The 27,402-nt window shown below is 32.0% G+C and overlaps 2 protein-coding genes across 2 annotated transcripts in view; both read left to right on the forward strand.

The window, feature by feature from the left end:
• The first annotated feature begins 10,078 nt into the window (after positions 1–10,078).
• LOC142227966 (ubiquitin-conjugating enzyme E2 S) lies at positions 10,079–12,392 on the forward strand. Its single transcript, XM_075298219.1, has 3 exons — positions 10,079–10,413; positions 11,194–11,661; positions 11,903–12,392. Exons 1-3 carry the CDS (start codon positions 10,405–10,407, stop codon positions 12,032–12,034), a joined length of 609 nt encoding a protein of 202 aa, XP_075154334.1. The 5' UTR covers positions 10,079–10,404; the 3' UTR covers positions 12,035–12,392.
• Positions 12,393–22,205: 9,813 nt separating this feature from the next.
• chas (chascon) overlaps positions 22,206–27,402 on the forward strand; it is a 92,514-nt gene continuing 87,317 nt past the window's right edge. The window contains exon 1 of the mRNA XM_075298226.1: positions 22,206–22,362. The gene's annotated coding sequence lies outside the window, so the exon portion shown is untranslated. The remainder of the gene's footprint in view (positions 22,363–27,402) is intronic.

Here is a 27,402-nt window from a genome sequence, read left to right on the forward strand (position 1 = left end):
TTTCCAAGGCATGCCGTGGCCTGACCCTCCCCAACCATGGTGTCCCCGTGGCCCATCAACTCAGGACACCCCAAATGCTACTCACCTGTTCTTCAAATCACCTTTTACCTTCTCCCTTTAAAACTTCTCTAGGCTTCCATATTTAAATTAAATCTTATACGCCAATATTTCAATTCATTACGTTACAAATATCTTATGGTTTTATTGAAACTAATTCTAACAATATTTTTCAAATTAAAACAAAATCCAAAAACAAAATTTATAAAAATTCTATTACTAATTATTGTTGTTTATTTTCCAGGAATAAATGATGAAACCGTCTTCCTCCTTTTCGTTTCCTGTCTTTTCCGTCCGTCCGTCAAGGTAAGGTAAGTATAGCGTAACGTCAAGTAATTTTCTGTTAATAAAAATTTGTATTTTTCTTCTTTTCAGATGTAGTTTTTGTTTACAAGGAATCACTGTCCGGCCTAGAGTCTTATGGGGAACACATTAGACATATATATGGGGGACACACTCTCTTTGTCCACGCAGTTTAAAATAGAGTCCTAGGGTGAGCTCAGCCTAACACTATTGTCCAAATCTGACACTATTTACAAAACCCAAATGTTAATGACTATCCCCCTTAATACCCTACAGCAGACTAGTGAAAAAGTGCCACTAAACTTACTAATATTTTAACAATTTTTATTTACAGAAGCGAAAAATATACAAGTCCGTCCGTCCGTCAGCGTCCCAAAATGCGTATCCGTCCAAGTTTTGTGAGACTAAGAAAACGAAAATATCACGGTACCTGGGCATTGTAGGATGACCAGCGCAATGCAATTATTCCCCACTGATGACGCTGACAAGGATGATGTTGATACCAATAGATATAAATGGATCAAAAAGAGTCATGTGAATCCTGCCTTCTGGGAATGCTCGGGGCCGCAAATGAGGTGTTGAATGGAGGTGGACGTTCGGTGAGTATAGCAATAGTTTAGATTGATGGTTTTCTTTTTAATTAAAATGTCTTTGTTTTTTTTTTCTTTCAGCTTGTCTTCTTATCTTTTACAATTTATTTCTTTTTACTATATTATTCCATCTGCTCGTTCACTAAAGTACCTTTTTCTTGCTTCTTTTTTTCGTTTCAGTTTAATTATAATTTAGTATGTAAGATTAGCTTTTAAGTTTGGTTACTTTTCTTTTAACTTTTAATTGTATCTTACTTTTATTTTTAGCTTTTAAGTTTAGTTTTAAGTCTATTTTAACTTTTCTTCTTCAATGTATAACTTTAGCATTAAGCTTATTCCACAGTAGCATTGAATTTCGCCAACATTTAGCACAATAAACAGATTCATTTGTCAATAATAAATATAAACATTTGTTTCGATTGTCTTGTTGTGCTTTTATTTAAACGACTTTTGGGTACATTAGGCAGACTTTCACAACTTCAAAAAAAAACAACCGCACTTTCTTTCAACCATCAACCTCACTCGCTCGCGTCCAAAACCAGAATAATCTGACGCTTCAATCATCAAAACCTCCATTATTGACGCTCCATTCGCCATCATCCCAAGCTTTCCCAGCCATTTTTCTTCCCAATTTCCAAAACACCATTGAAACCAATCATCTGTCTGTCATAACTGCACAGAGAATTTATACTGTCATCTATCCTCTCTCCCTCTGCCTATTTCCTCATGCAACCGGTAGATGGCGCTGGCCTCCGTAGTATTACCAATCAAACTAGCGTGCGCACATGACAGAATGTATATTCGTTGAGATATCGTTCGGGGGACTGAAATATTTAGTTGGTACAGTGTACCTTCCCCATGGGGATTTCACAAGTTTTGAGGAGCAGGTATCCGATTTATGTATAAGATACGAGAATATAGTTATTATGGGAGATTTTAATAATAATCTTTTTGATCCTAGAAAGTCAGCGTTAGTGAGATGTGTTTGTCGTAATTTGAATCTTTCGGTCGTACACAACTCGATTCCAACGCATTATGACACTTACCACAACTCGACTTCCCTTATAGACTACTTTTTGCTCTCCACACCAAGGCGTTTACATGCTTCAAGTCAATTTCAATGTCCAGCAATTTCTCATCACTCGTTAATTTTTATTTCCTTGAATGTTGAGTGTATCAAGGAGCTCCGTGAGTATGAATTAACTGACTTTGATGCTGTGACTTCTGAGATGGTTGAGGAAGCTGTGACTGCTTGCGATTTTTCTGGCATGTACAGGACGACCGACGTGAATGCACAGTTAGATATTCTCTATGGGAATATGTCTGGGGTGTATTCCATTTTCCCAGTCAGGAGGATAAGGTGCTCTAGTGAGCGCAAGGATGCATGGTTTAATTGTGCCGAGATAAGATATAATACTTCTCTTAGAGATTGTGCTTACAAGTTGTATGAGCGCGAACCATCTAGTGAAAATTGGAGGGTTTATTGTAGGCAGCGTAATAGAACTAAGCGCATAATAAGAAAGATTAAAGCTGCGGCCCACTACAGATTGTTTGATGGTAAGACTGTTAAGGAAATGTGGCATATTCTGAATGACTATGGTGTTGGTAGGAATAAGGACATAATTAATATTGACGTGGAGGAAATGAATAGAAGGTTCTCCTCATTTCAGGGCTCAAGAAGCCAAACTTTTTCATCTCTCCCTGCTGTGGACAGTGGATTTTCGTTTCGTGCAGCTACGGCTGATGATTTATTTAATGCATTTTCAATGATAAAGTCAAGAGCAGTGGGGTCTGATGGCATTCAATTGAATTTTCTGAAACGTTTATTTCCGTATATAAGTGTACATTTGTTACATCTTGTCAATACAGTTCTGATGACGTCTTCTTTCCCTGACAGATGGAAATGTGCAAAGGTTATCCCTATACGCAAAAATGATGCTACTGACAGCTATAGGCCAATTTCTATAATGCCCATCTTATCCAAAGTTATGGAGCATATTATAAAATTTCAAATCAATGATCACGTATCCATGAAATCTTTAATTAATGATTGTCAGTCGGGATTTAGAAAAGATCGGAGCACGACGTCGGCACTACTTGGTCTTACTGAGAACATTCGCAATGTTATTGGTAATCGGGGCCATTGTGTATTACTTTCGCTTGACTTGGAGAAAGCCTTTGACAGACTTGACCATGGGATTCTTATTGATAAATTACATAGATTTTACGGATTTTCTAGATCGGCTTGCAAGCTCTTGATGTCTTATCTGTCTTGTAGGTTTCAATATGTGTGTAGCAACGGTCGCTGTTCTAGTTTGTTGGTGGTAAGAAGTGGGGTGCCACAGGGGTCCGTCCTTGGTCCGTTACTATTTATTTTGTTCATAAACGATTTGTTCAATTCTCTTTTATGTTCTAACTGTTCAGTGTTTGCATTTGCCGATGATGTACAAATTCTTTTCAGAAGTTTCTCTGGCTTTGTTGAGGTATTACAAAGTGCAATCGATTACTCCATGACTAACTTGGTGGAATGGATGGGAGTAAATAAGTTGTCTGTGAATGTTAATAAGACAAGAGCGATGTGGTTCGGAAGTGGTTATAGTCCTGTTTCCATATGTTATAATGGAGCTTGCATTGAATTCGTGGATGAGCTTAAATGTCTTGGAGTGGTTGTTGATAGGAAATTAAAGTTTGAAAGTCATATTAATACTATTATTTCTAAGGTTAACTTTACTCTTAGGAAACTGTACAATATGGAGCTATGTCTCCCTCAATGTATGAAAGAGAAAATAGTACATGCTTTAATAATGCCTCATTTTCTTTATTGTGTGGAAGTCTACTCGGGTACTTTTTCTTATATTTTAAAGAAGCTTAGACTTCTTTTTAATAGAGTTATTCGTTTTATATATAACGTGAACTTAAGGCAGCATGTTACTCAATATGTAATTGAATTTCTTGGATGTAAATTTTTAGAATTTTTAAACATTCGTAATCTGCTTTTTTTCTACAAGTCCTTTAGAAGTCAAGAGCCTGTGTTTTTGATTAAAATATTTCAATTTTGTAGATCAGTCAGAAACCCACAACTTCGTTTGCCATCGCTTACTCCTGTCCTAGAACGATCATTTCAGGTAAGGATAGCCCGTGCTTACAATGTTTTGCCAATTTCCTTAAAATCCTTTCATTTATCTTTGAATACATTTCGCAAAAGAATTTTTGATTATTATTGTTCAATTGAACAGCTTTAATTGCACAAGATAACATGATATTGCCAAAAAAAAAACAAAAAAACAAAAAAAAGAAAAAAAAAAATAATAATAATAATAATAATAATATTACAAACCTGCCTTAGTAGGCATTTGAGAGTAGTAATCAATCCCTAAAATTCTTATATTCATTATATCTGTAGGCAGTTTGATTATATGCAAAAAAAAATAAATAATACAAATATATAAGTAAGAATAAAATAGAAAAATTGTTAAAGGATTAAAAATTATTAACAAAACAAAAATATACAAAAAAAAAAAAAAATAAAAAAAAAAATAAAAATAAAAAAAAAAATAAATAAATAAATAAATAAATAAAAAAAATAAATGTCTGTATATAAATAAAATAAAAAATAATGCAAATGTATATCTATAAGAATAAATCAGTAAAAAAGTACTAGGATTAAAAATTATTTACAAAATTGTTATTATTTTAGGTGTTAAATTTATAGTAGTAGTTATTTAAAATATTATGTATGCTAAATAAACCTGCGTTAGTAGACAATTGAGAGTAGTAATCAATTCCCATAAACTTTTTGTATTTGTAGCCCACATATAGTAGTTTCAAACTATATTTAAACTAATATATGTACTTAGTATTAAGGTTTAGCTATAAGTCAATTTTTTTGCAGTCCTCCATTGTAGGCCTCAATATTATTTTTTTTTTTTGCTTTTTCTAAAGTAAATTAATGTATTTTCTTTATGATGAGTATCTCTGTAACCGTATATGGCCATTTGGGCTTGGTTGTAAAATGAGTCAAATAAAATAAAAATAAAATGCTATTCCTATTTATTTCTATAGAAAATTTTGTCAAAATTTTATTTCTATAAAAATTTTGTCAAAATTGTTATTTCTATAGAAATTTTTTTTCAAAATTTCATATCTGTCAACATTTCATTTCTATAGACAATTTGTCAAACTTTTTATTTATATAGAATGTTATCGCAAAATTTTATTTATATATAAATTTTCTTTCTATACAAAATTTTTGCATAATTTTGTATCTATACAATTTTTTAATATTTATTTCTGTACAAAATTTTGGCAACATTTTTTTCTATAGAAATTTTTGTCAAAATTTTATTTCTACATACAATTTTGCCAAAATATTATTTCTATATTATATTTTGGACATTTTTTGAATTTGACGGCGCTTCTGTGAATCCCCACCACGTCGAAAACAATCGTATCCCAATAAACACAAACGTTTGAAAAATGCCAAATTTCAACAATTTTTCAAACATTTTTTCAAGGGATTAGGGTAATATTCAAGTTGAGAAATTGTTGAGAAAATCGCGTTCTCAACAAAAAACAGACATTACCCTCAACAGTGAAATTCAACACATTAGCAATAATATCTCAAGTGTTATCCTCAAATTGAAATGCATCGCTACTCAATAATTTGTCAAACAATTTTCGATGGGAGTCAAATTCAAAATTAACATCGTTGCAAATACTTTTCAACCTAAATTTGTATGAATGATATCCCCACTTCAAATTAAAAGTCAAAAAATTCTAAGAATTTTGTATAATTTATTCATTTTCATCAAAATAAAATATATAATAATACACTACACTACATAATACACTACAATACCAATTGATAAATAATAATCTTAAATAAATCAAATAAGAACAAAGAAAAAAAAAAAACAAACAAACAAACAACAAAACTTTAAATATCATAAACATTATTAGTAAACACTTTTGCATTGATAATTCGATTTCCTTCCTTTTGGTGTTATAAAACAGCATTAAAATTTATTAACATGCGGGCAATTTGAAATTAGGAACGTACTGGACCGGGTGTTAGAATTGATTTCCAGCAGAAGGAATTCACAAAATATCCATTTTAAACTGATAATAGCATATGAATTAAACTAACGATGTGATGCACATTTTCATCCAGAAGTTGTTGATTTCAACAATTTGTTGTTTTTAACAATTTTAATTGGTTGCACTTGTAATGTTTCTGGAAACTTTTTCTTGCCGATAAGCCACTCATTTTTCATTGGTCAGCTTCTTAATGTTTGCAAGAAGGTAGCATCCAAAGATTTTAGTTTTCTGCAAAGAGATTTAAATTTAGTGACTTCTCTAAAGTGTTGATTTAATTTTTCATATTCACGTACCAATTATTATAAACTATTTGAAGCAGTTCCAGTTAATTGTTCACCATTTTTTCATCGGTCAGCTTTTTAATGTTTTCAAGAACGTAGAATCCATAATTTTAGTTTTCTGCAAAGATATATACATTTAGTGACTTCCTTAAAGTTCTGTTTCATTTTTTATTTTCACTTACCTAGTTTTATAAACTATTTGGTTATTTGTCTAAAATTTTCCATTTTTTTTATTTCTTGCAATTGACCACGAACTTGGTTGGACAAATAAGTATTGAAAACCACATGGTTTTTTCGTTGCATTTTACGGTAGTGTTTTGTCAAAGTTTTCTCATATTATCTTCAACACCTTTTCAAAGATTTCGTCAACATTTTGGCAAATTGGAAGTAATTCGCAAACAATTTGAAGATGTATTGAAGATGAGCTATTTCAAGTCAAGTTGAATTTATGTTGAAAATTATATTTACCCTCAAACTGAAAAGTTGTTCCATTTGAAAAACGCCTAGCCTGTGTTTATTGGGATACGACATCCAAAACTCGTCGGAAAAGCGCCATCACTATTGAGAAGTTGTAGTTGTAGAAATAGTATTTACAAGTGGCAAGTTACATGTCGCAGCGTCTATCAGCCAGTGTTTTTATTCTCGATGGAGGCAGCGTGTCTGTAAAATATCCGAACAACAATCACTTTATTCCATTTGGAAAGTCAAAAATTGTACACCAATATACCTTTTACAATTTTAAGCGAAATAACTATGTTTTCAGCACTTCATTATCGATTTTACTTAAATAAATTATAAGAAGGCAGTTGCGTTTGGTGTTTCACAAAATATAAAATGGCTCGTGTATCAATAGTGATTGCAAAATACCTTCATATACATTTCATACTTTTTCATACGCTTCCCCCCATCACAGTTGGCGATTGTTGCAGTGCCACTGAGGATGAAATGGAACTTTGAAATGCTGGCATTGTTGACGGAAATGGACCAAAATCAACCAAATTCCATTTGGCCCGACCAACGGACCAAATTTAAAAAAAAAATAATAGTTTTTTGGACCAATTTTGGTCTGATCGGACCAAAATGGCAACCCTGGATATAATAATAAGGTGTAATGTAAGAGCCGGTCATGTATGTCGATCGGCTGAAATGGAAACAAATAGCTGAATTTTTAACTAAAAATCAGCCGTTTCTATGCATTTCAGTCGATCGATAGAGCTATATCGACATACAGAAACAGGCTTTAAAATAGCGAATGCTGTGCAAAACAAAACAAAAAATATTTATCCCTGCCAACATTTTTTGAATCTGGGGGCGCTTCTGAGAATCCCCACTACGTCGAAAACAATCATATACGACATCAAAAACTCGTCGGAAAAGCGCCGTCACTATTGAGAAGTTGTACCACGCCAAGTTACTACGAAAAAGTTTCTCATCAGTGCAATTATTAGGTGCCTATTTAGATCAATTTCGAAGGACGCCAATAAGAACCCCTGCAAACTATCAGAAAAAGTGCATTTTAAGGTAATTGTAGAAGAATCATTGTGGTCAAGTAAAACACGATTGTGTAGATATTTATTGATTTGATTAAACATTTATAATTTCTTATAAATATAACATTTTTCGGTTTATCTCATCACATTTAACATAATTGTTTGCATTAATAAAAGAATGATGTTGAGTTTTAAGTAGCAAGTTACATATTGCAGCGTCTATAAGCAAGTTTGTTTATTTTCGATGGAGACAGCGTGCCTGGAAAAATATTTGAAAAACGATCACTTTATTCTATTTGGAAAGTCGAAAATTGTTCACCATATACTTTTCACAATTTTAAGCGTAATATCTATGTTTTCAGAACTTTATTTTCGTTTTTATTTAAATAAAATATAACAAGCTGGTTGCGCTTGGCGTTTCACAAAAAATAAAATGGCTCTTCTAACAGTAGTGATGGCAAAATACTTTCATGTACATTTTGTACTTTTTGATATGCTTCCCCCATCACAGTTCGCGATGGTTGTGGTGACATTTACGAGTCTGTGGTAGCGATGAGGATGAAATGGAACTTTGAAATGCTGGCAGGGATCTTATACATTTTCCATTTTTGCATTGGATCATTCCATATAAAGTTATTTTAAAATTTGCAACAAGACTATATGGAACAAATCTACTTTAGTAAAAGTTGTTAAAAACAAACAAAATTTTTTTTGAGTGTAGGAGAATGGGATTTTAAAGCCAAAATGTTAAATAAAAAAATTTGTCGGAAAAGCCTTGTTTTCGAGATATCGATATCTGAAAATCGGTATTTTCCCTGCCAACATTTTTTGAATTTGGGGACTCTTTTGAGAATCCCCACTACGTCGAAAACAATCATATACGACATCAAAAACTCGTCGGAAAAGCGCCGTCACTATTGAGAAGTTGTACCACGCCAAGTTACTACAAAAATGTTTCGCATGAGTGCAATTATTAGGTGCCTTTATAAATCAATTTAGAACGACGACAATAAGGGACCCTCCAAACAATCAGAAAAAGTGCATTTTAAGATAGTTGTAAAAGAATCATTGTGGTCGAGTAAAACACGTTTGTTTAGATATTTATTAATTTGATTAAACATTTACAAATTCTTAAAAATATAACATTTATACCACTATCACATTACATTTAACATAATTTTTGGCATTAATGATGATGTTGAGTTACAAGTAGCGAGTTACATGTTTTTATTCCATGGAGGCAGCGTGTCTGTAAAATATCTGAAAAACAATCACTTTATTCCATTTGGAAAATCACCAAATTGTTCACCAATATACCTTTCACAATTTTAAGCGTATAATCTATGTTTTCAGAACTTTATTTTCGTTTTTATTTAATTAAAATATAACAAGCTGGTTGCGCTTGGCGTTTCACAAAAAAAATGGCTTTTTTAACAGTAGGGATGGCAAATTACTTGCATGTACTTTTTGATGTACCTTTTCATGATGGTTGAAGTGACATTTACGAGTCTGTGGTAACGATGAGGTTGAAATGGAACTTTGAAATGCTGGCAGGGTTCCTTTATATTTTTTTTTTTGTTAATTCTGACAGCAATTTTTCATGAAATGAATGAAATTGGGCTTCTTTGTTGGAAGAGCGTAGTTTGGCGTATAGATGGCCGGTTTCGTCCGGGTTTTGAGACTTTCTTCTATAGGTAAGTACTATGTTCGCTTTTCGCGTTGAAATTTTCGTGGTTACTTTATTAAAACAGTTCAATATAAAGCAGACAAATTAACTCAATTGATGCGTAGTTTCTTGTTCCTCTAGATTTCGGCAAGACTTTACAGGAATAAGTTTGTTTTCATTTATAATTTTGGTTATTTAAGGAAAAGTAATCGCGAAAATAAAGTGGTTTTCAACTCGAAAACCGAACATAGTACCTACCCTATGGACAGAATCCAATGTGGTATTGAAAAACACATATTTCTTTTTCCATTTAAGGATACCATTTCAATTTCCATTTATTTCGTAATACAAAGCCAATGAGGCCAAATAAAAAATGTATTACCTGACTATAGCCTAAGTAAAGATACATAAAATAATAAGTGAGTAAATTTAAAATTGTATAAAATCCATCGTTCCATTTGAGAGCACTTTCAAGTCAATTTGAATTCATGTTGAAATAAATGGTGCTGTATTTGAAAACTGCTCTTCCTGTGTTTATTGGGGTGTCTTTTCAAACTCAACGCAGTTAGATTTGTACCTAAGAGTGAGCCGTTCGTTTTCTTTAATCCGACTTCGTTAACTGTGCATAAAAAAAGACGCTTTTTGAGAAGGCGATAAATAAATTCTTTTTAATTTTGTTAAATACATTACTCTTTGTTTCAAGTTCAATGCCACACTCTTCAATAAACAAAAAGGCCCAAACTATTGCTTAATATTAGGAAATTTACCAAAGACTCCAAAGAAATAAGCGAAAGGGAAATTTATTCGTATACGAAAACCACACAAAACATTGATTACATACATACACACACCACCAAGGACCCATCAAACGGTGACAAAAGTTACTGGGAAAGAAGACTTCAGGAAGAAAAAAATTCAATATGAGTTCGGTAAGTATACACTGGAGTAATTTTTTAAGATTAATTTTTACAATAATTTCATCAAGGTAATGTTTCATGTAGGTCTTTTATTGATATGTTTTGATGTTAGAGTGCCAACATAAATAATTAAAATGACATTCTTTTTATAGTTTTATTACTGACCAAATAAATCTTCGGAGATGCTGTCAATTTTCCGGAGCAATAATAAATACGGAAAGCAAATACATTTTAAATTCAATTTTACACTATAGTAATTTGCTTGAAAACTGACCCAGGTTCTATGTCACATAATTTAAACAGAAATTTCCAAAATGATTGCATGTAGTTGTAGAGGTAGATCACAATATCATTTTTAATAGTTTTATGAATTGAAAAGTGCATTCTTTAAAAATGTGCCTAAGTTTCCTAAACATATATGAAATCCTTTAGAGAATATGGCTTCGGCCACAAAGTCACAGGAGCATTTCTAAAGACGGAAATACTAAAAGGTTTCTATCACTAAAATGACACAAAATATCTTGGAAAGTTTAAGAAGATTGGCTACGAATGTAGCTATTCATAAACGTTTGGTAAGGAGGCTGATTGATGTTACAGAACACAATAGCAAGCTAGTTGCAACACCACTGGCGACCTAAAGGATCTTCATTGTACGGCTGAATTTCTTAGAAGAAATATTATAATATCACTTAAGTGGAAATCATTTCGCAACCCAGTGAAATAATAAGATTTTACAAACAACATTAATACACACTATTCTCATTAAAAAATTTCATGTTATGTCTATTTCAGATTTCAAATGTGGAAAACCTATCACCCCAAACCATTAGACAAGTTATGAAAGAAATGCAAAGTATGGTGGAAAATCCCCTGGAGGGTATTAAAATACAAATTAATGATGCTGATGTCACCGATATTCAAGCTCTTATTGAAGGTCCTGCTGGAACCCCATATTCCGGTGGAATGTTTCGTGTTAAATTAACATTAGGCAAAGATTTTCCTCAATCCCCTCCAAAAGCCTTCTTCATTACAAAGATCTTCCATCCAAATGTGGCGGCAAATGGCGAGATATGCGTTAATACATTGAAAAAAGATTGGAAACCAGATTTGGGCATCAAACACATCCTACTCACAATAAAATGCCTTTTAATAGTTCCGAATGCTGAATCGGCACTCAATGAAGAAGCTGGGAAACTTCTTCTCGAACGTTATGATGATTATTCACAACGGGCAAAAATGATGACTGAAATTCATGCCCAGGTATTACAAAAACAAGCGACATTAGATGACAGTAGTATGCTAAGTTCAAAATGTCAGCGCACTTTAAAATTACAATGGCAAACTTACAATCGATTTGTATAGGCATATCAATCTTTAACTTTATTTGGGAACCTATCTGACTTAGCCTATTACTAATTTTATCAATTTATTAATTTAAAAAAATCACATAAATCATATTTTAATATCCTGGACCACTCTAATACTTTTTTACATTTTACAGAATGCCAAATCTGGTGATGCTAAGGATGACGATGGTCCCAGCTCCAAGAAGCATGCAGTTGATAAGAATTTACAAGATAAAAAGAAGGAAAAATTGATCAAAGAGAAAAAACGTATGCTAAAACGATTATGAGCTTTTTGCGTGCCAACATTGTCAGATTTAAAAGGAAAGCAGTGCGCGCTGTCAATGAAACCTTTTTGTGTGCGTTGTGTTTTTTTTAATATTAATTTTTAATTTTGCACATATAGTACTTGAACATGTTGAGGATGAGACATATGTAGTCTTTGCAATTTCATCATTTTCCAGTTCAAACTTCTCCTCATTCACTCATATAGCAACATCTTAATTTTGATTATTTAACTTTTTATTTTGCAAATTTTTTCCTATGTTGTATTTTCTTTGGAAACAACAACACATCATATATTTTAATTATTTCATGTTAGTTTTATGTCTACACTCAAATAAAAATAATTTTAAATTAATTCTAAAATTTCGATTTTTTTCTTTTAAAAATACATACATGTAAGAAATTATGCGAATTCGAAAATGTTGACTAAGCTAATATGTTACTAAGGGCTGTACAATATAAAGCCCGTAGTCCGAGCAGTTATTTGGATGGATGATAATTTCATTATAAGATCATATCGATGCCCTCATTCCGGAGTACTCTAAGATGACTTAGCATGTTTTGATGGAGTCGCTGTTTTTTTATTCGGATTGATGTGAATTGCATCCTGTCAAAAGTTCGAATTTATTGGACATTTCTATCAAAAGTTATGGTTAATATTGTACTTAGCCTGTGTCGAAAGTTTTAAAAAATGTCCAATCCAAAAAGGACAAAAAGCTTTGTTCGGTTTAAAGTTGTCTAAGTCATTTTTAGCCATATTCTATTATCACTATTTTGAGTTCGTACAAACTAAAAAAAAAATTATAAAAAATATGATTTTGAGACCGAAAATAAGGAAATTTCTATCTTATACGGGTTTTGAGAAATTTTAAAAAAACAAAAGTTGTTTCTTGTTTCCTGTAAAATTTACTTTTTAGACTTAACGCACTTTGGAATGTAGACATCGATATTTCACGTATGCTGCTAAAAATTTCGTAGTTTTTTGATAATGTCGGTGATTGCTGTTATATTTTTGTATATTCCCTTGTCATTGTACTTGAGCTTAACATGGAATCGGACAGCACTCAGTGATAAGAGAGAAGTTCACCAATGTGGTATCACAATGGACTGCCACCTAACCTAACCTAACCTGTTGTATATTGTAATCTAGCGAATAACAATTTGTAAAATTTTTAGCTTCTAAAATGTTAACCAAAGTATTTTCAAGGACAGTTTTTTTGTATATTCCTGCCTTCCTAATATCCTTAGCAGCTACTAAATGCGATCAAACAATTTGTTCGCTGTTTGGGGAAATTTTTGTTAACATATACAAAACATTCTTAGTATATTGTGTTAAATGTGTTAAGAATAAAACATGTTTAGGGACAAACGTTTAAAAAATAGCTGACTATGTTTGTTACTTCAGCAAACAGGGACTTTCTGCTATTTTAGTAACTTTTTCAAATTTCGGTTTTCTCTCAATTATCCGTATTTCTATTCTGGAACACAGTCCTTTATTGATCAGCATCTAAAAGTAGCCTTTTAGTTGAACATTAAACTGATTCAGTGGTAAAATAAGTGGATAAATTTAATTATGGACTTACGAATGCTAGTTATTAGTTAAAATGTTTAAATAAAAAAATAGTTTAAATAAAAAATGGTTGCTGGATTTTTAGTAAAAAAATGTTAATCCAGCAGTTGAATTTGTTAAACGAATAGTTTTCAAGACCAAATTGACAAACGTTTCTTTAATCGTCCCATCAGTGATAAGTTGGCTTTTTTAACAACCTGAATTGATTTTTCCTTTTTTTAGCAGACTAAAACTTCTCAAAAATATTTACAATTAACTCAGTCGCAAGTATAGGGAAGTTTTCTTAAGATAGGTTTTCTATTTTTACCAGCGAAAATTCCATGAGGCATGTTAACGTAATTTCCGTTTTCTGAAAATGTAAAGTCATGGTAGCATGCTCAATTATTGTGCTGAATTATTTCGAAAGAAATTTATCGAATTAAGCGCAATAAAATAACTTAATTTGCTATTTATTTTCCGAACTACCATAATATATAATACGAAATTTTCACAAACTGTTCCTATCGAAATTTAAATCGTAAAAATATCCCTAAAGACGTGTCTATTGCACGGTTGCCACTCGGGCCAAAAATAATCTACCAAAATTTTACAAAAATCTACCAAATTAAAAAAATATATATTTAGAAGTTTTTCATCTAATACCAATTTATTTTCTCTAGTAAATGTTGTCAACATTTTATTTCTATAGAAAATTTCGTCGAAATTTGCCTCTATAGAAAATTTTGCCAAAATTTAATTTCTCGAGAAAATTTTGCCAAAATTTTATTTTTGTAAAAATTTTTGTCATAATTTAATTTCTATAGGAAATTTTGCCAAAATGTTATTTTTATAAAAAAAAATTGTCAAAATTTAATTTCTATAGTAAATTGTTTTCTATCGAAAATTTTCTCAAAATGTTTTTCCAGGGAAAATTTTCTCAACATTTTGTCAATTTTTTTTATAGAAATAACATTTTAGCAAAATGTTCTATAGAAATTAAATTATGACAAAAATTTTTACAGAAATAAAATTTTGGCAAAATTTGTTTTCTACAAAAAAATTTTGTCAAAATTTTTTCTATAGAAAACTTTTGTAATTTTTTTTTTGCATAGAAAATTTTATAAATTTTGTTTATAGAAAATTTTGTCAAATTGTATTTCTATAAAAATTGAAGTATGTCTTATGGTGTTTTCTTTTCTGAAAAAAGTGTTTTGCCGTCATTTTGTCTGTACAGAATGCGCATTTTTAAAATGTTACCAGCAACCTAAAAAAATGCTATCATTTCAGCGGGCAGAAAAAAATCCAAAGAAGGAAACAAGGCAATCGCAGCACTCTCGTTTGTTGGCAGTGCCTCTATGCGTGGCACTATTTGCACAACAGAATTCGAAGCCTTTTCGCACTTTTGCCTGTTTTTTTAGAAAAGATCCTAAAAAGTACATTTTCCGGGCAAAATGCAAAAAAATGCGCATTTTTTACAAGAAAAGAAAACGCCATTAGTTGGAGAGGAATATTTTGCAAAAAAAAATACTACTATTTTTGATAGAATTCTACTAACTGTGGCAACCGTGATTGGTTGACGAGTTATTTGGCTAGTCAAAAAAATGCGTTTTGCGAATTCCAGAATACGAGGGTATATTTTTTCCATTGTTAATTGAATTGAAAAGCCTAAAAGCATATTCCGCAGACATGCGGAAATGCAATATTGCGCTATAACAACTTTTAATTTGTTGCACTGATGGTGCCGATGAAATGTTGCACATCCTTGTTTTTTTTTCATCTTTATTCAAGTAAAAATTCATTGCAGTATTACATTTAATTAGATAAAAACCCACGAGGTTAACGTCATGGAAAAATGCATAGTAAATTTAATTTGTGGGTTAGATGATTCTTCAAGCGAGTCTACGCTGCGTTATTTGTGGAAGAAAATTTTTTCTACTAATAAACAAATCGACTATTGACCATTAGTTACCCAGCAAAAAAAGCGTAGCCAAAGAAGTAGTGAAAATGTTCTTTTTGGATCCGAAAGTGGTGCAAAATTGGCGCAGAAGCGATGATTTTAACATGGGCTTGTCGTAGGACGGATGTCCACCATTTAACAGACGTTGCACAGAATTTGCATCACTTCTTAAGGTGTGATGCGAATTCAGTGATTTGGATGTGAATAAAGAAATTTTGTGATATTTTGACGAATAAATAATTTTTAAATTATTTTATGATTTTTAATGCATTATAACGCTTGTCTGGAACGTTTGACATCAAATATTTTCAAAAATTCGCAATTTTTCTAGAAAGGATTTAGCAATTTTTTCGGCAACATTTAAATAATTTGCACTATTTTATTAATTTTTAATCTGTTTTTAACCCATTTGAAAGAATAAAATTTTAAATTTCCCATTAAAAATATGAAAAAAGCGAGTTATAAAAAATTGACTCAAATGAACTTCCTGTGCAGTTAAAATAAAGAACATTTTTGGGAGGACATTTTTGGAATTGCTTTTAAACTTGTGCCTTAAGAAGGACTTCCAAATTTTTTTACTGGGTAGACAGACATAGGGAAAATTCGATTAAGGGAAGTAGGTGGATTTAAAAAATACAAATATTTAATATTAACTCTTTTTGAAAATTAGTTGCAAAATCCAATTTTTTTATCACTTATTTTTGTTGGTTAAATTTAGCACTAATAGTATTTTTCATACCAACTGCATAATGGGATAATAAACTAGAAAAAAATGGACATGCGAACGAATTTATTTCGTTTGAAATTTTGACATTCATTTCTACCATCGATATTTACAAAATTTCTTTGTATTACAATTAAATTAATGTATGTTCGAACGTATTAACATTTCATTAACATTTGAAATATGTAACAAGCTTGAAAGATTGTTAAAAATCTATATGTGGATATATCCATCATGCCATATAAGTGGAGTTAAAAAAAATAATAATAATAAAATCATTTCTTTATTCTCTTCAAAACAAACGCATAAAAATTTACGTTGGCGTTAGCAAAGTGCGATTGAGTAAAGTGGTTCTGTCGTATGAGATTTGCTATTGTGAAGGAGAAAATAAATATCAACCATCAAAGTAACAAAACAGTAGTACAACTTTATTTTAATATAATGAAATTTTAATAATCTACGTATTTGAGATGTTTATATATTCAAAATTCAATTTTCAATTTAAGCTGATGTTTCAATAACTTTTTAGTTAGTCTTGAATAAACATTTGTGTTATTTCTTAAATTCAATTGCACCATTTTCATTCAGTTGAACATGGAATCGGGTAACACTATGGTACCAAAATGGACTGAATAGTCTTAGTGACAGGTATCCATTATACCTAACCTAATCTTTAGTTGAAACAAGTAAAAGAGAAAAAAATTTTTGTCTGATTCAATCACGAAATTAATTGATCCAATTAATTTTTTAATTGAAATGTCTTCAATTACGAAAATGATAGTAAAGGGTGATACGGTCAAAATTTGGTCAATATAAACTTGACGTATTTCTTTCAATTTTGCATTTAAAAAACCTGAACACCCCTCATTTTGAAGGTGTGTATGTGTAGAATGTTGCTCCTATTTTGATTTTGGAATTCACTCTTCAGTTGTCAAAATGCCGTCCAAGCAAGAAGAGCAGCGTATCAAAATTTTGCTCGCGCATCGCGAAAATCCGAGCTACTCGCACGCAAAGCTGGCAAAATCGCTAAAAGTTGCCAAATCAAACGTTGCAAATGTAATTAAAGTTTTTGGGGAACGTTTGTCGACAGCCAGGAAGTCTGGATCGGGGGGAAATCGAAAACCGGAAGCCGCTGAGACGACAAAGAGAGTTGCCGGTAGTTTCAAGCGAAACCCTAACCTCTCTCTCCGAGATGCCGCAAATAAGCTGGGTGTATCGTCTACAACCGTGCATCGAGCCAAAAAACGAGCCGGACTATCGACTTACAAGAAGGTAGTGACTCCAAATCGCGATGATAAACAAAATACGACGGCCAAAGCGCGATCCCGGAGGCTGTACACGACGATGCTGACGAAGTTTGACTGCGTGGTAATGGACGACGAAACCTACGTCAAAGCCGACTACAAGCAGCTTCCGGGACAGGAGTTTTATACGGCAAAAGGAAGGGGAAAGGTAGCAGATATTTTCAAGCACATAAAACTGTCAAAGTTCGCAAAGAAATATCTGGTTTGGCAAGCCATCTGTACCTATGGCTTGAAAAGCAGCATTTTCATAGCGTCCGGGACTGTCAACCAAGAAATTTACGTGAAAGAGAGTTTGAATAAACGTCTGCTGCCTTTCCTGAAGAAACACGGTTGTTCCGTACTGTTTTGGCCGGATTTGGCATCTTGCCATTACGGTAAAAAGGCCATGGAGTGGTACGCCGCCAACAACGTGCAGGTGGTTCCCAAGGACAAGAACCCTCCCAGCACGCCAGAGCTCCGCCCAATTGAGAAATACTGGGCTATTGTCAAGCGGAACCTAAAGAAGACCAAAAAAACTGCTAAGGACGAGCAGCAGTTCAAGGCAAACTGGCTTTCTGCGGCGAAGAAGGTGGACAAGGTGGCTATGCAAAATCTGATGGCAGGCGTCAAGCGTGAGGCCCGGCAATTCGGATTTGGAAAAGCCAAAGCTTAACTGAATATTTTTCCTGCATTTTATACTAATTGAACTTGAAAAAGAAATTTAATTTGATTTTTTAAATAAACGATTTCACCGATTTATACGCGTTTTCCCTTGACCAAATTTTGACCGTATCACCCTTTATCAATCATAGTTTTAATTGGGCATACAAAAATACTTGACTAAAAAATTGATTTATTTCATTAGCAAATTTCAATTACTTTCTTAATCAACATCAATTACATGTTTAACTGATGTTGATTGTAAACCCCAATTAATTAATTTTTTAATTGAAAAAATTTTCAGCTTCAATCAACTTTTTAGTTTGAAATATTTTGGTGATATTGTTTTCTGTATAAACGTGGGTACTAAGTTCGAGTTTAGCCGTTAAAATCAAAACTAAATCTGCAAAAGCAAAAAAAAAAAAAATATATCTTTTTGTTGCTAATTTTTAATGGGGAATGATCCAATGCAAAAAATGAAATGAATTTTTAAAGAAAAGTAACCGTGAAAAAAATGGTAAATTTAGAGCAATAATGCCAACTTAATACTGACCTTAAGAACTAAATAAACGTATTACATATTAACATATTTGGTACTTTGACAAAACACTTTTCATACCTGGCATGTTTTCTATACTTTCTAAAGGTGAGTATTAAGTTTAGCCCACCGTTGTCACAGTTGGTAGAATTCTACCAAAAATGTTAGATTTTTTACTGTTATAGATAGGTGGAATTATTGATGATTTGGTAGATTTAGCAAAATATCCCTCTCCAACTATGGGGGAACTTCACAAATTTTCTATAAAAATAAATTTTTGACAAAATTTTCTATAGAAATAAAATTTTGATAAAATTCTCTATAGAAATAAATTTTAAACTAAATTTTCTATAGAAATAAAATTTTGACAAAGTTTCTATAGAAATAAAATGTTGACAAAATTTTCTATAGAAATAATTTTTTTTCGTTTTGTTTGTTATTGTTGGTTTCTCTTCAATCATTATTGTTGTTTTTGATTTCAGCTTAAATGAATTGGCAAACTACAAGTGTAGCTTAAGCAAGAGAGGAAAAGTATGCTTGTCAAATTTATTTGGGCAAAGCCCTATAGACTGACTGCAAGATGGTTGGTACAGCTGTTTCGGAATTACCACATTCCTCATCAGCATCCTCTACTTGAAGCAAAACAATCAACCAATTATCAGAATAAATTCAGAATAAACAGTTGAGTGAATTACCCGAATTTATTCTGATAATTGGTTGATAGTTTTGCTGCAAGTAGAGTATGCTGATGAGGAATGTAGTAATTCCGAAACAGCTGTACATCCAACCATCTTGCAGTCAGTCTATAGGTCTTTGTCCAAATAAATTTGACAAGCATACTTTTCCTCTCTTGGTTAAGCTACACTTGTAGTTTTGTCAATTCATGGTTTTAAGCTGAAATCAAAAACAAACAATAATGAAATAAAATTTTGTCAAAATATTTTTTCTATAGAAATAAATTTTTTACTAAAAATTTCTATAGATATAAAATTTTGATAAAATTTTCTATAGAAATAAAATTTTGATAAAATTTTCTATGGAAATAAAATTTTGATAAAATTTTCTATAGAAATACAATTTTGACAAGTTTTTTATAGAAATAGAATTTTGAGAAAATTTTCTAAAGAAATAACATTTTGAGAAAATTTTCTATAGATATAAAAGTTTGACAAAAAATACAATTTGAACGAACTTTTCTATAGAAATAAAAGTTTCACAAATTTTCTATAGAAATAAAATTTATACAAAATTTTCTACAAAAATAAAATTTAGACAAAATTTTGTACAGAACTAAAATGTTGGCTAAATTTTCTATAGAAATAAAATTTTGATAAAATTTTCTATATAAATAAAATTTTGATAAAATTTTCTTAAAAATAAAATTTTGAAAAATTTACTATAGAAATAAAATTTTGAAACGAAATTCTATAGAAATCAAATTTTGACAAAACTTTTTATATAAATAAAATAAAATTTTCTATAGAAATAAAATTTTCTATACAAAAAAATTCTATAGAAATAAAATTTTGACAAATTTTTCTAGAGAAATAAAATTTTGACAAAGGTTTCTATAAGATAAATTTTGACAAAATTTTCTATAGAAATCAAATTTTGCAAAATAAGATATTTTTGTCTGGTAGTTTTTTGGCAAAAACCAAAAAAAATCGTGGATTAGCCACTAAACGACTTCTTAAACTTTTGAATAGTCATCAAAAAGTTGCATGATCGAAAGGGCCCAATGGACAAAACTTTTTATATAAATAAAATACAATTTTAATAAAATTTTCTATAGAAAAAAAAAATTTTAAAAAAATCTATAGAAATAAAAATATGACAAACGTTTTTTGTAGAAATAAAATTTTGACAAAATTTTCTATAGAAATACAAATTTTTCTATAGAAATAAAAGTTTGACAAAAAATACAATTTAAACAAACTTTCCTATAGAAATAAAATTTTCACAAATTTTCTATAGAAATAAAATTTATACTAAATTTTCTATAAAAATAAAATTTAGACAAAAATTTCTACAGAAAATAAATGTTGGCTAAATTTTCTATAGAAATAAAATTTTGATAAAATTTTCTATAAAAATAAAATTTTGATAAAATATTTTATAGAAATAAATTTTTAATAAAATTTTCTTTAAAAATAAAATTTTGAAAAATTTTCTATAGAAATAAAATTTTGAAACAAAATTCTATAGAAATAAAATGTTGACAAAAATTTCTATAGAAATCAAATTTTGACAAAACTTTTTATATAAATAAAATAAAATTTTAATAAAATTTTCTATAGAAATAAAATTTAAAAAAATGTCTATAGAAATACAATTTTGGTAGTTTTTTGGCAAAAACCAAAAAATCGTGGTTTAGCCACTAAAAATGCTCTATTTTCTAATAATCCATTTTTTTTTTAATATAAACTTAAGTTAGAAAAAAATTGAAACAAAAAGGTACTATTTTAGCAACATTTTGTCAGAATATGTCGAAAAGTACATGTCGACTTTTTGCAATCTTTAAATCGACTAAAGTATATTTGAAAAAAAGCAGAAAGCCGAAACGTCGACATGTGCAAAATGTCGAAAGTTGATTATTTTAAATTTGGAAGTATTTGGAAAGTCGAAAAGTCGACTTCTTAAAATTTTGAATAGTCATCAAAAAGTTGCATGATCGAAAGGGCCCAACGGATCAAGGTTTAAAAAAATCTCCAAAATATATTTTTAAGCTTCTCAATGCGATCGGCAAACATTTTCTTTGCTGTTATGTTTTAAGGAATTTGTACCCTTGACAATCAAATATTAATAATCATATTAATATTTGATTGTTCAAGTTTTTATTTTTTTAATGCACAGTAATTGACAAAAACTGGTGATAGGTTTTTCTGTGTACAAAAAAAAAAAAATATCCTCACGTCAACATTTATGCAATACGAGTAACAACAGTGACGAGGAACAGGATATTATGAAACGTCATGTAAAATGCGCAATTTATTTTTTTTAAATCGTAACAAACCTTACTTGGATGAACACATAGTTCTGGAATGCACCTGAACACTTTCATCTAGAAAAAATAGTATGCCAGGTATAACCACAACTACAACAGAGAAAGATTTCTTCCTATATGGGTAGATCCTATGTGTGTGATGATGAGAAGTACACAAATGTAAGTCTCGCTCAGAAATGATTGACATACGACTGTTTTCCTAACCAACTCACATAGCCTTCAGTTTGTATCGTATTTCACAGTATTCATTCGAGAATCGCTGCTCATTTCCCACTGTACAAAAATAAATAAAAATTTGCTTTAGACCAGACCAGCTAGCACCTTAGGACAACGCCAGGGGATTGATGAGGTAGATGAGGGCAAGGTGTGGTGGTGGCGTGTGGTTGGTTTGGTTGCGATTGAATGGACCGACCGATCGACGAACGACCAACAACCGCGTATTGACATTACATTATTATGACTTAAATCAGTTGTGACGCGATACTTGAGCGATTAACACACAACGCAGACGTTGTTCTTCATTTTCAGTCGGGTTTTTGTTGTGTTTTTGTTTTTTTTTTACCACAACAACAAAAATCTTTGCCGCGAGTGTTGTTTTAGCCATTTTTGCATTTCGGGGTTAGTAAAACTCGATTTTATTCATAAAATTCAAAAGAAATCCAAACCAAAAAGAATTGATTATTAAAAAGTGAATTTAATTAAACAAAAGTTACCATCACAAAAATGAAATGATTAACATGAAATCTATGCAAAATTGAATTAGAGTATCAAAGATGATCAGATAATGATTGGGCAGACGCTACACACCGGTGATTATGAATGGTGGCGGTGGTGATGATGATGAAGATGATGATTGTGATAATAATTATCCATCTTTTCGATGACAATTATGATGGTGACGCATGCGCAAAACTATTTTGTTTTGTTATTGTTGTTGTACTATAGTCATTTTAAACTGGAATAAAACAAATAACTTTCCAGCAAAAACGATTTCATTGATGATCGCCGATGCCTAAAGCATTCCATCCAAAACAAGTGTTGGTGTTATATATGTATATGTGTGTGTCTGTGTGTTGAGTAAACAGCTGGAATGATAATAATTAAAGTGGCTCCCTTAACTTCGTTGTCCATTCAATTGTTCAATAATGTAGCTAATCATGCGGAAAATTGTAAAATTTCCAAAGCATCTGCATAAGACTGCAAATAAAGTTCTAAAAAAGTAAAAATCAAACCACAAAATGGTTTCAAATCTAGAATTGATGGACATCGCTGTCGTCATCAATTGTAAATAATTTAAATTGAAAAAATACATGTAACTAATAAAAAACAAACAAACATTTTTCTTGATTTGATTTAACACATTAAATACATTTGAAAAAATGGTATTGTGAATAAGGAGAACAAGTTTCCATAAACAGTGTTTTAGCTATCAAAACTATTTGAATGTCTGTCTCATCCATCCATCTGTCGATCATTCATTTTATGGACTTGCTTGTTCAAGAACAGAACACAATCCCAAAAACAAACAAAGATCTTTTTTTGTACTGTGAAATTTCGAACAATTTGTTGTTGAGCTTACAGCTTTACTACGCCTGCGCACATTATTTTTTTTATGAAATATTTTACAAAACTTATTCAATGTATCTTTATACAAAGAGTGTTACCAAATTATTATAGAGATTACAGTGATTTATATTTTATTTATTGGTTTTGAATATGGTCTAAAGGTCGGAACTAAGTTCGTAAAATCAAAAATGTTCACGGCTACATTTTTTTAATACACTCAAAGAAATTTGTCAGTAGAAAAGTCAGCACAAAAAACAGCGTAAAGTCGTCTGAAGAAGGGAGGCGGGAAAGAAAATTGGTGAATTGAGGATTTTGATCTATTTTACCTTTTGCAAAGAAACTCCGTGTATTTATTTTCATTTCCCCTCTTTTCAATTGGGTTTCCATTAACCAGCAAAAAAAGTCGTAGCCAAAATTGGATCCGGAAGCAGTGCAAATTTGGCTCAGAAGCAAAGCATTTTGGGCTTGTCATAGGGTGGAAGGCAGCTGGATTGCTTTTGCATTAGTGCTTCAAATGTGGTCCACGAATATATTACAGCAGAAGCCGACTTGTTTTAGGCTTTTTTCCTATGGGTGTATAGTAATCAGGGATGATAAATAGTACCGTTTAATTGGTACTAATTAGTTCAGAAAAAGATCTCTACTAAGTCAAAACGTACTTTCACTTCCGTCTTTGTGAAAATGGTGCAATATATACATACTTACACAGAAAAAAAAGAACGAAAAATTTTCCAATGAGTTCTGAAAAATATTAAATTAAAAATTTAATTGATTTAACAAATTTTTTAATTGAAATAAAAATCAATCGCAAAAATTAATAGTAATTGGATCAAATATTGACTTTCAATTAATTTTTTTTATTGATACTATCATTTTTGTGATTGAAAATATTTCAATTAAAAAATTAATTTCGTGATTGAATCAGAAAGTTTTTGTTTGTGTGTACCAAAAAACATATGCGATAGTCATCAACTACTCTTACTAAATTTAGAAATAGACTACAAATTAAATAGAAAAAATATTAATTCTATGATTGATACTAGCATTTTTGTGACTGAAGAAACTTCAATTAAAAATTAAATGGATCAATTAATTTCGTGATTGAATAAGAAATATTGTTTTGTGTGCGTTATAAAAAAGTGGAGTACCAACAAATAGATGTCGATCATATACTCAAAGAAATATCGACCTAATATGGAAGATAATGCAATCTTAATTTTAGTACATACTGTTACGTTTTTATATTTAGGCGTTTTTAATTACCGGACAATTAAAACACAGTTCTTTTAAATAACGACAATCTACAATTTATTTACTATGACTTCACACTTTACAATTCGTTCACACTGAAGTTATTCGTTTGACGCTTTAATTAAGACTGACTCGTTAGCAGCATGCGAGCGCTTTTATATATGACAGTGTGGCAATACGAGAACATTCTGGTAGCACTACAATATTCTGGCAACGCCAGAACATTCTTAGACAATGCTAGAAGGATCTACGACCATTAAGTTATTCGTCTGGTGGCTGCCAAACACATACACACTCACATAGATATATGCTCGCATTACTACAACAACAATGACAATAGACAATGAGGTGAAATGAGAAAGCAAAATAACAAAGCAAAGGGGTTGTTATTCTATGAGAGAGTAAGAACTAACATTTCGGTAAGCAAACAAAAGAACATAAAAGAAATTCAGGAAAATACTAGAAAATGAGTAGATGATTCCAACAAGTGATAGCGAAATTTTATCGTTACAATTTTGAATTTTAAATTAACGGAAACTAATTTAAATAAACTTATATCTATAATTATCAAATTCGTAACACTGCCTCCCGCTTAAGCCTGTTCGTCCCGAACAGGCACAGAACCTGTTCCGTAAGGAGCCAATCGTTCCAGATGTACAACTTTCATCTTTGATCTAGGGCTGTCGTCCTTCTGAATCCGGTATACAACATCATTGATCTTCTTGATGACTTTGTATGGGCCTTCCCACTGTGTTTGCAGTTTAGGACACAATCCTTTCTTTCGTTGCGGGTTAAATAGCAGAACCAATTCTTCTTCTTGGAAGCCCTCAGTATTTACAGCGCGATCGTATCTCGCCTTCATTCTGTTGCTGACCATCTTTATTTTGTTGCGCACTGATTCGTGAACTTCACCGAAAGTGTTTGGGATGTCGTTTCTGTTTTCTTCCATGGCGAGCTCATTAGGTTTAGCACCGAATATCAGATCTCCAGGCAACTTCAACTCAGTTCCGAATAGAACATTGGCCGGTGTTCGAGAGGTGGAATCATGAATGGCAGATCTATACGACAGCAAAAACTTTGGTATATGCTCGTCCCAGTCCCTCTGGCCGTTGTCCACTACTTTTCGAAGATGTTCCTCCAGAGTGCGATTAAACCTTTCTACCATGCCATCGGATTGTGGATGTAATGGTGTAGTCCTCGTTTTCTTGATACCAAGGGATTCACACATCTCTTTGAATATGGCCGATTCAAAATTTCTTCCCTGGTCTGAGTGAATCTCGGACGGCACACCGTAGCGACATATCCAGTTTTTGTTGACAACATCCACAATCGTTTTTGCCTCTTGGTTTGGAATTGCATACACCTCCGGCCATTTGCTGAAGTAATCCATGACCACAAGGACATAACGGTTTCCAGAATCACTTACTGGGAAAGGGCCTGCCACGTCCATTGCTATTCTTTCAAACGGGGCTCCTGGTCTATATTCTTGCATAGGACCTCGACTTTTCCTTGTTGGACCTTTCGCCTTCATGCACTTCTCGCAATTGGCTACCCATTCAGCAATTGATTTCTGGCATCCAACCCAGTAGAATCGTTGCTTCACTTTCTCGGCGGTTTTGGTTATTCCCAGATGACCTCCACTGGGACCATTATGGAACTCCGCCAAAACATCTCTTATTTTGGAATCTGGAACGATGATCAAATTTCGGCTGCTCTTGCCATCTTCGCTTTCCCATTTACGTTGCAGGGATCCATTGACTAGAACTAAACTATCCCATTGAACCCAGTATGCTTTCATAAGTGGACTTTCGGCTGCGATGTTTTTCTTGCTGGGATTCTTATTTTCTTGTTTTGCCGAAATAATTTTTCTCAGAATGGGATCTTTACGTTGCTCTGTTGACCAGTCTGTGCCAGATTCGATGTGTAACTGCCTGACATTTACAACTGTCTCCTTTGGTTCAGCCTTCGAGTAGCGTCTGTTTTCTACATTGCAATGCCGTCGTGTCAAGGCTTGATGAATAACTTGTTTGCCACCTTTTCTATTATCCGCAAAATTTGAATTTGTGTCGCTTGGCTTTGTGGTCGCCTTCTTCTGACTATTGTTTAATGGAGATGGCGAGATTGACCCCGACGTTTTACGCCACGCTTTACATTCCCGGGAAAGATGTCCAGCCTTATCACAGTTATAGCATTTTATTCTAGATTTATTTGCCTGCTGCTTCATTTCTTGCATTATCTGCTTTAGAGCCTCTTTTACCAATTCAATGACCGATTTCGATTCTTCTCACTCTGTCTCTACTCTGCGTACTTTGTGAATTTGAGGCCGTGCCAGCAATCTCGCAGTCTCTTGTACAAGTGCAAATGTTACTGTTTCTGTGAATGTAGCTTTTTGTGCGGCATATGTTGCACATTTTATCTCAGGGTCTCGAATGCCATTCACAAAAGTCTCAATCTTGATACGATCTATAAGAGAATGATTCTCTCCAGGGTATGCCAAAAGCACTAGCCGCTCAACTTCTGTTGCGAACTCTTGTAGGGTTTCATTCGATTTCTGGATTCTTCCTCTCAATTCCATTCTGAAGATGTCCTGCTTGTGCTCTCCACCATACTTGCGTTGTAGTGCAGCTATTACTTCGTTATAGTTATTTCTGGAAGAAGTTGGGATACTTTGTATTACATCGGCAGCATTACCCTTCAATGCCAACAGAAGTTCAATTGCTCTGTCGTTGTCATTCCACATGTTTCTGGATGTCACCGTCTCAAATTGGAATTTGAAAACATCAAATGAAGATGAGCCATCAAAAACAGGAGTTTTGATTTTTGGGCCATCGATTACGCGCA

This window comes from Haematobia irritans, chromosome 3, assembly GCF_050003625.1.
Source record: "Haematobia irritans isolate KBUSLIRL chromosome 3, ASM5000362v1, whole genome shotgun sequence".
Classification (NCBI taxonomy): Eukaryota; Metazoa; Arthropoda; class Insecta; order Diptera; family Muscidae; genus Haematobia; species Haematobia irritans.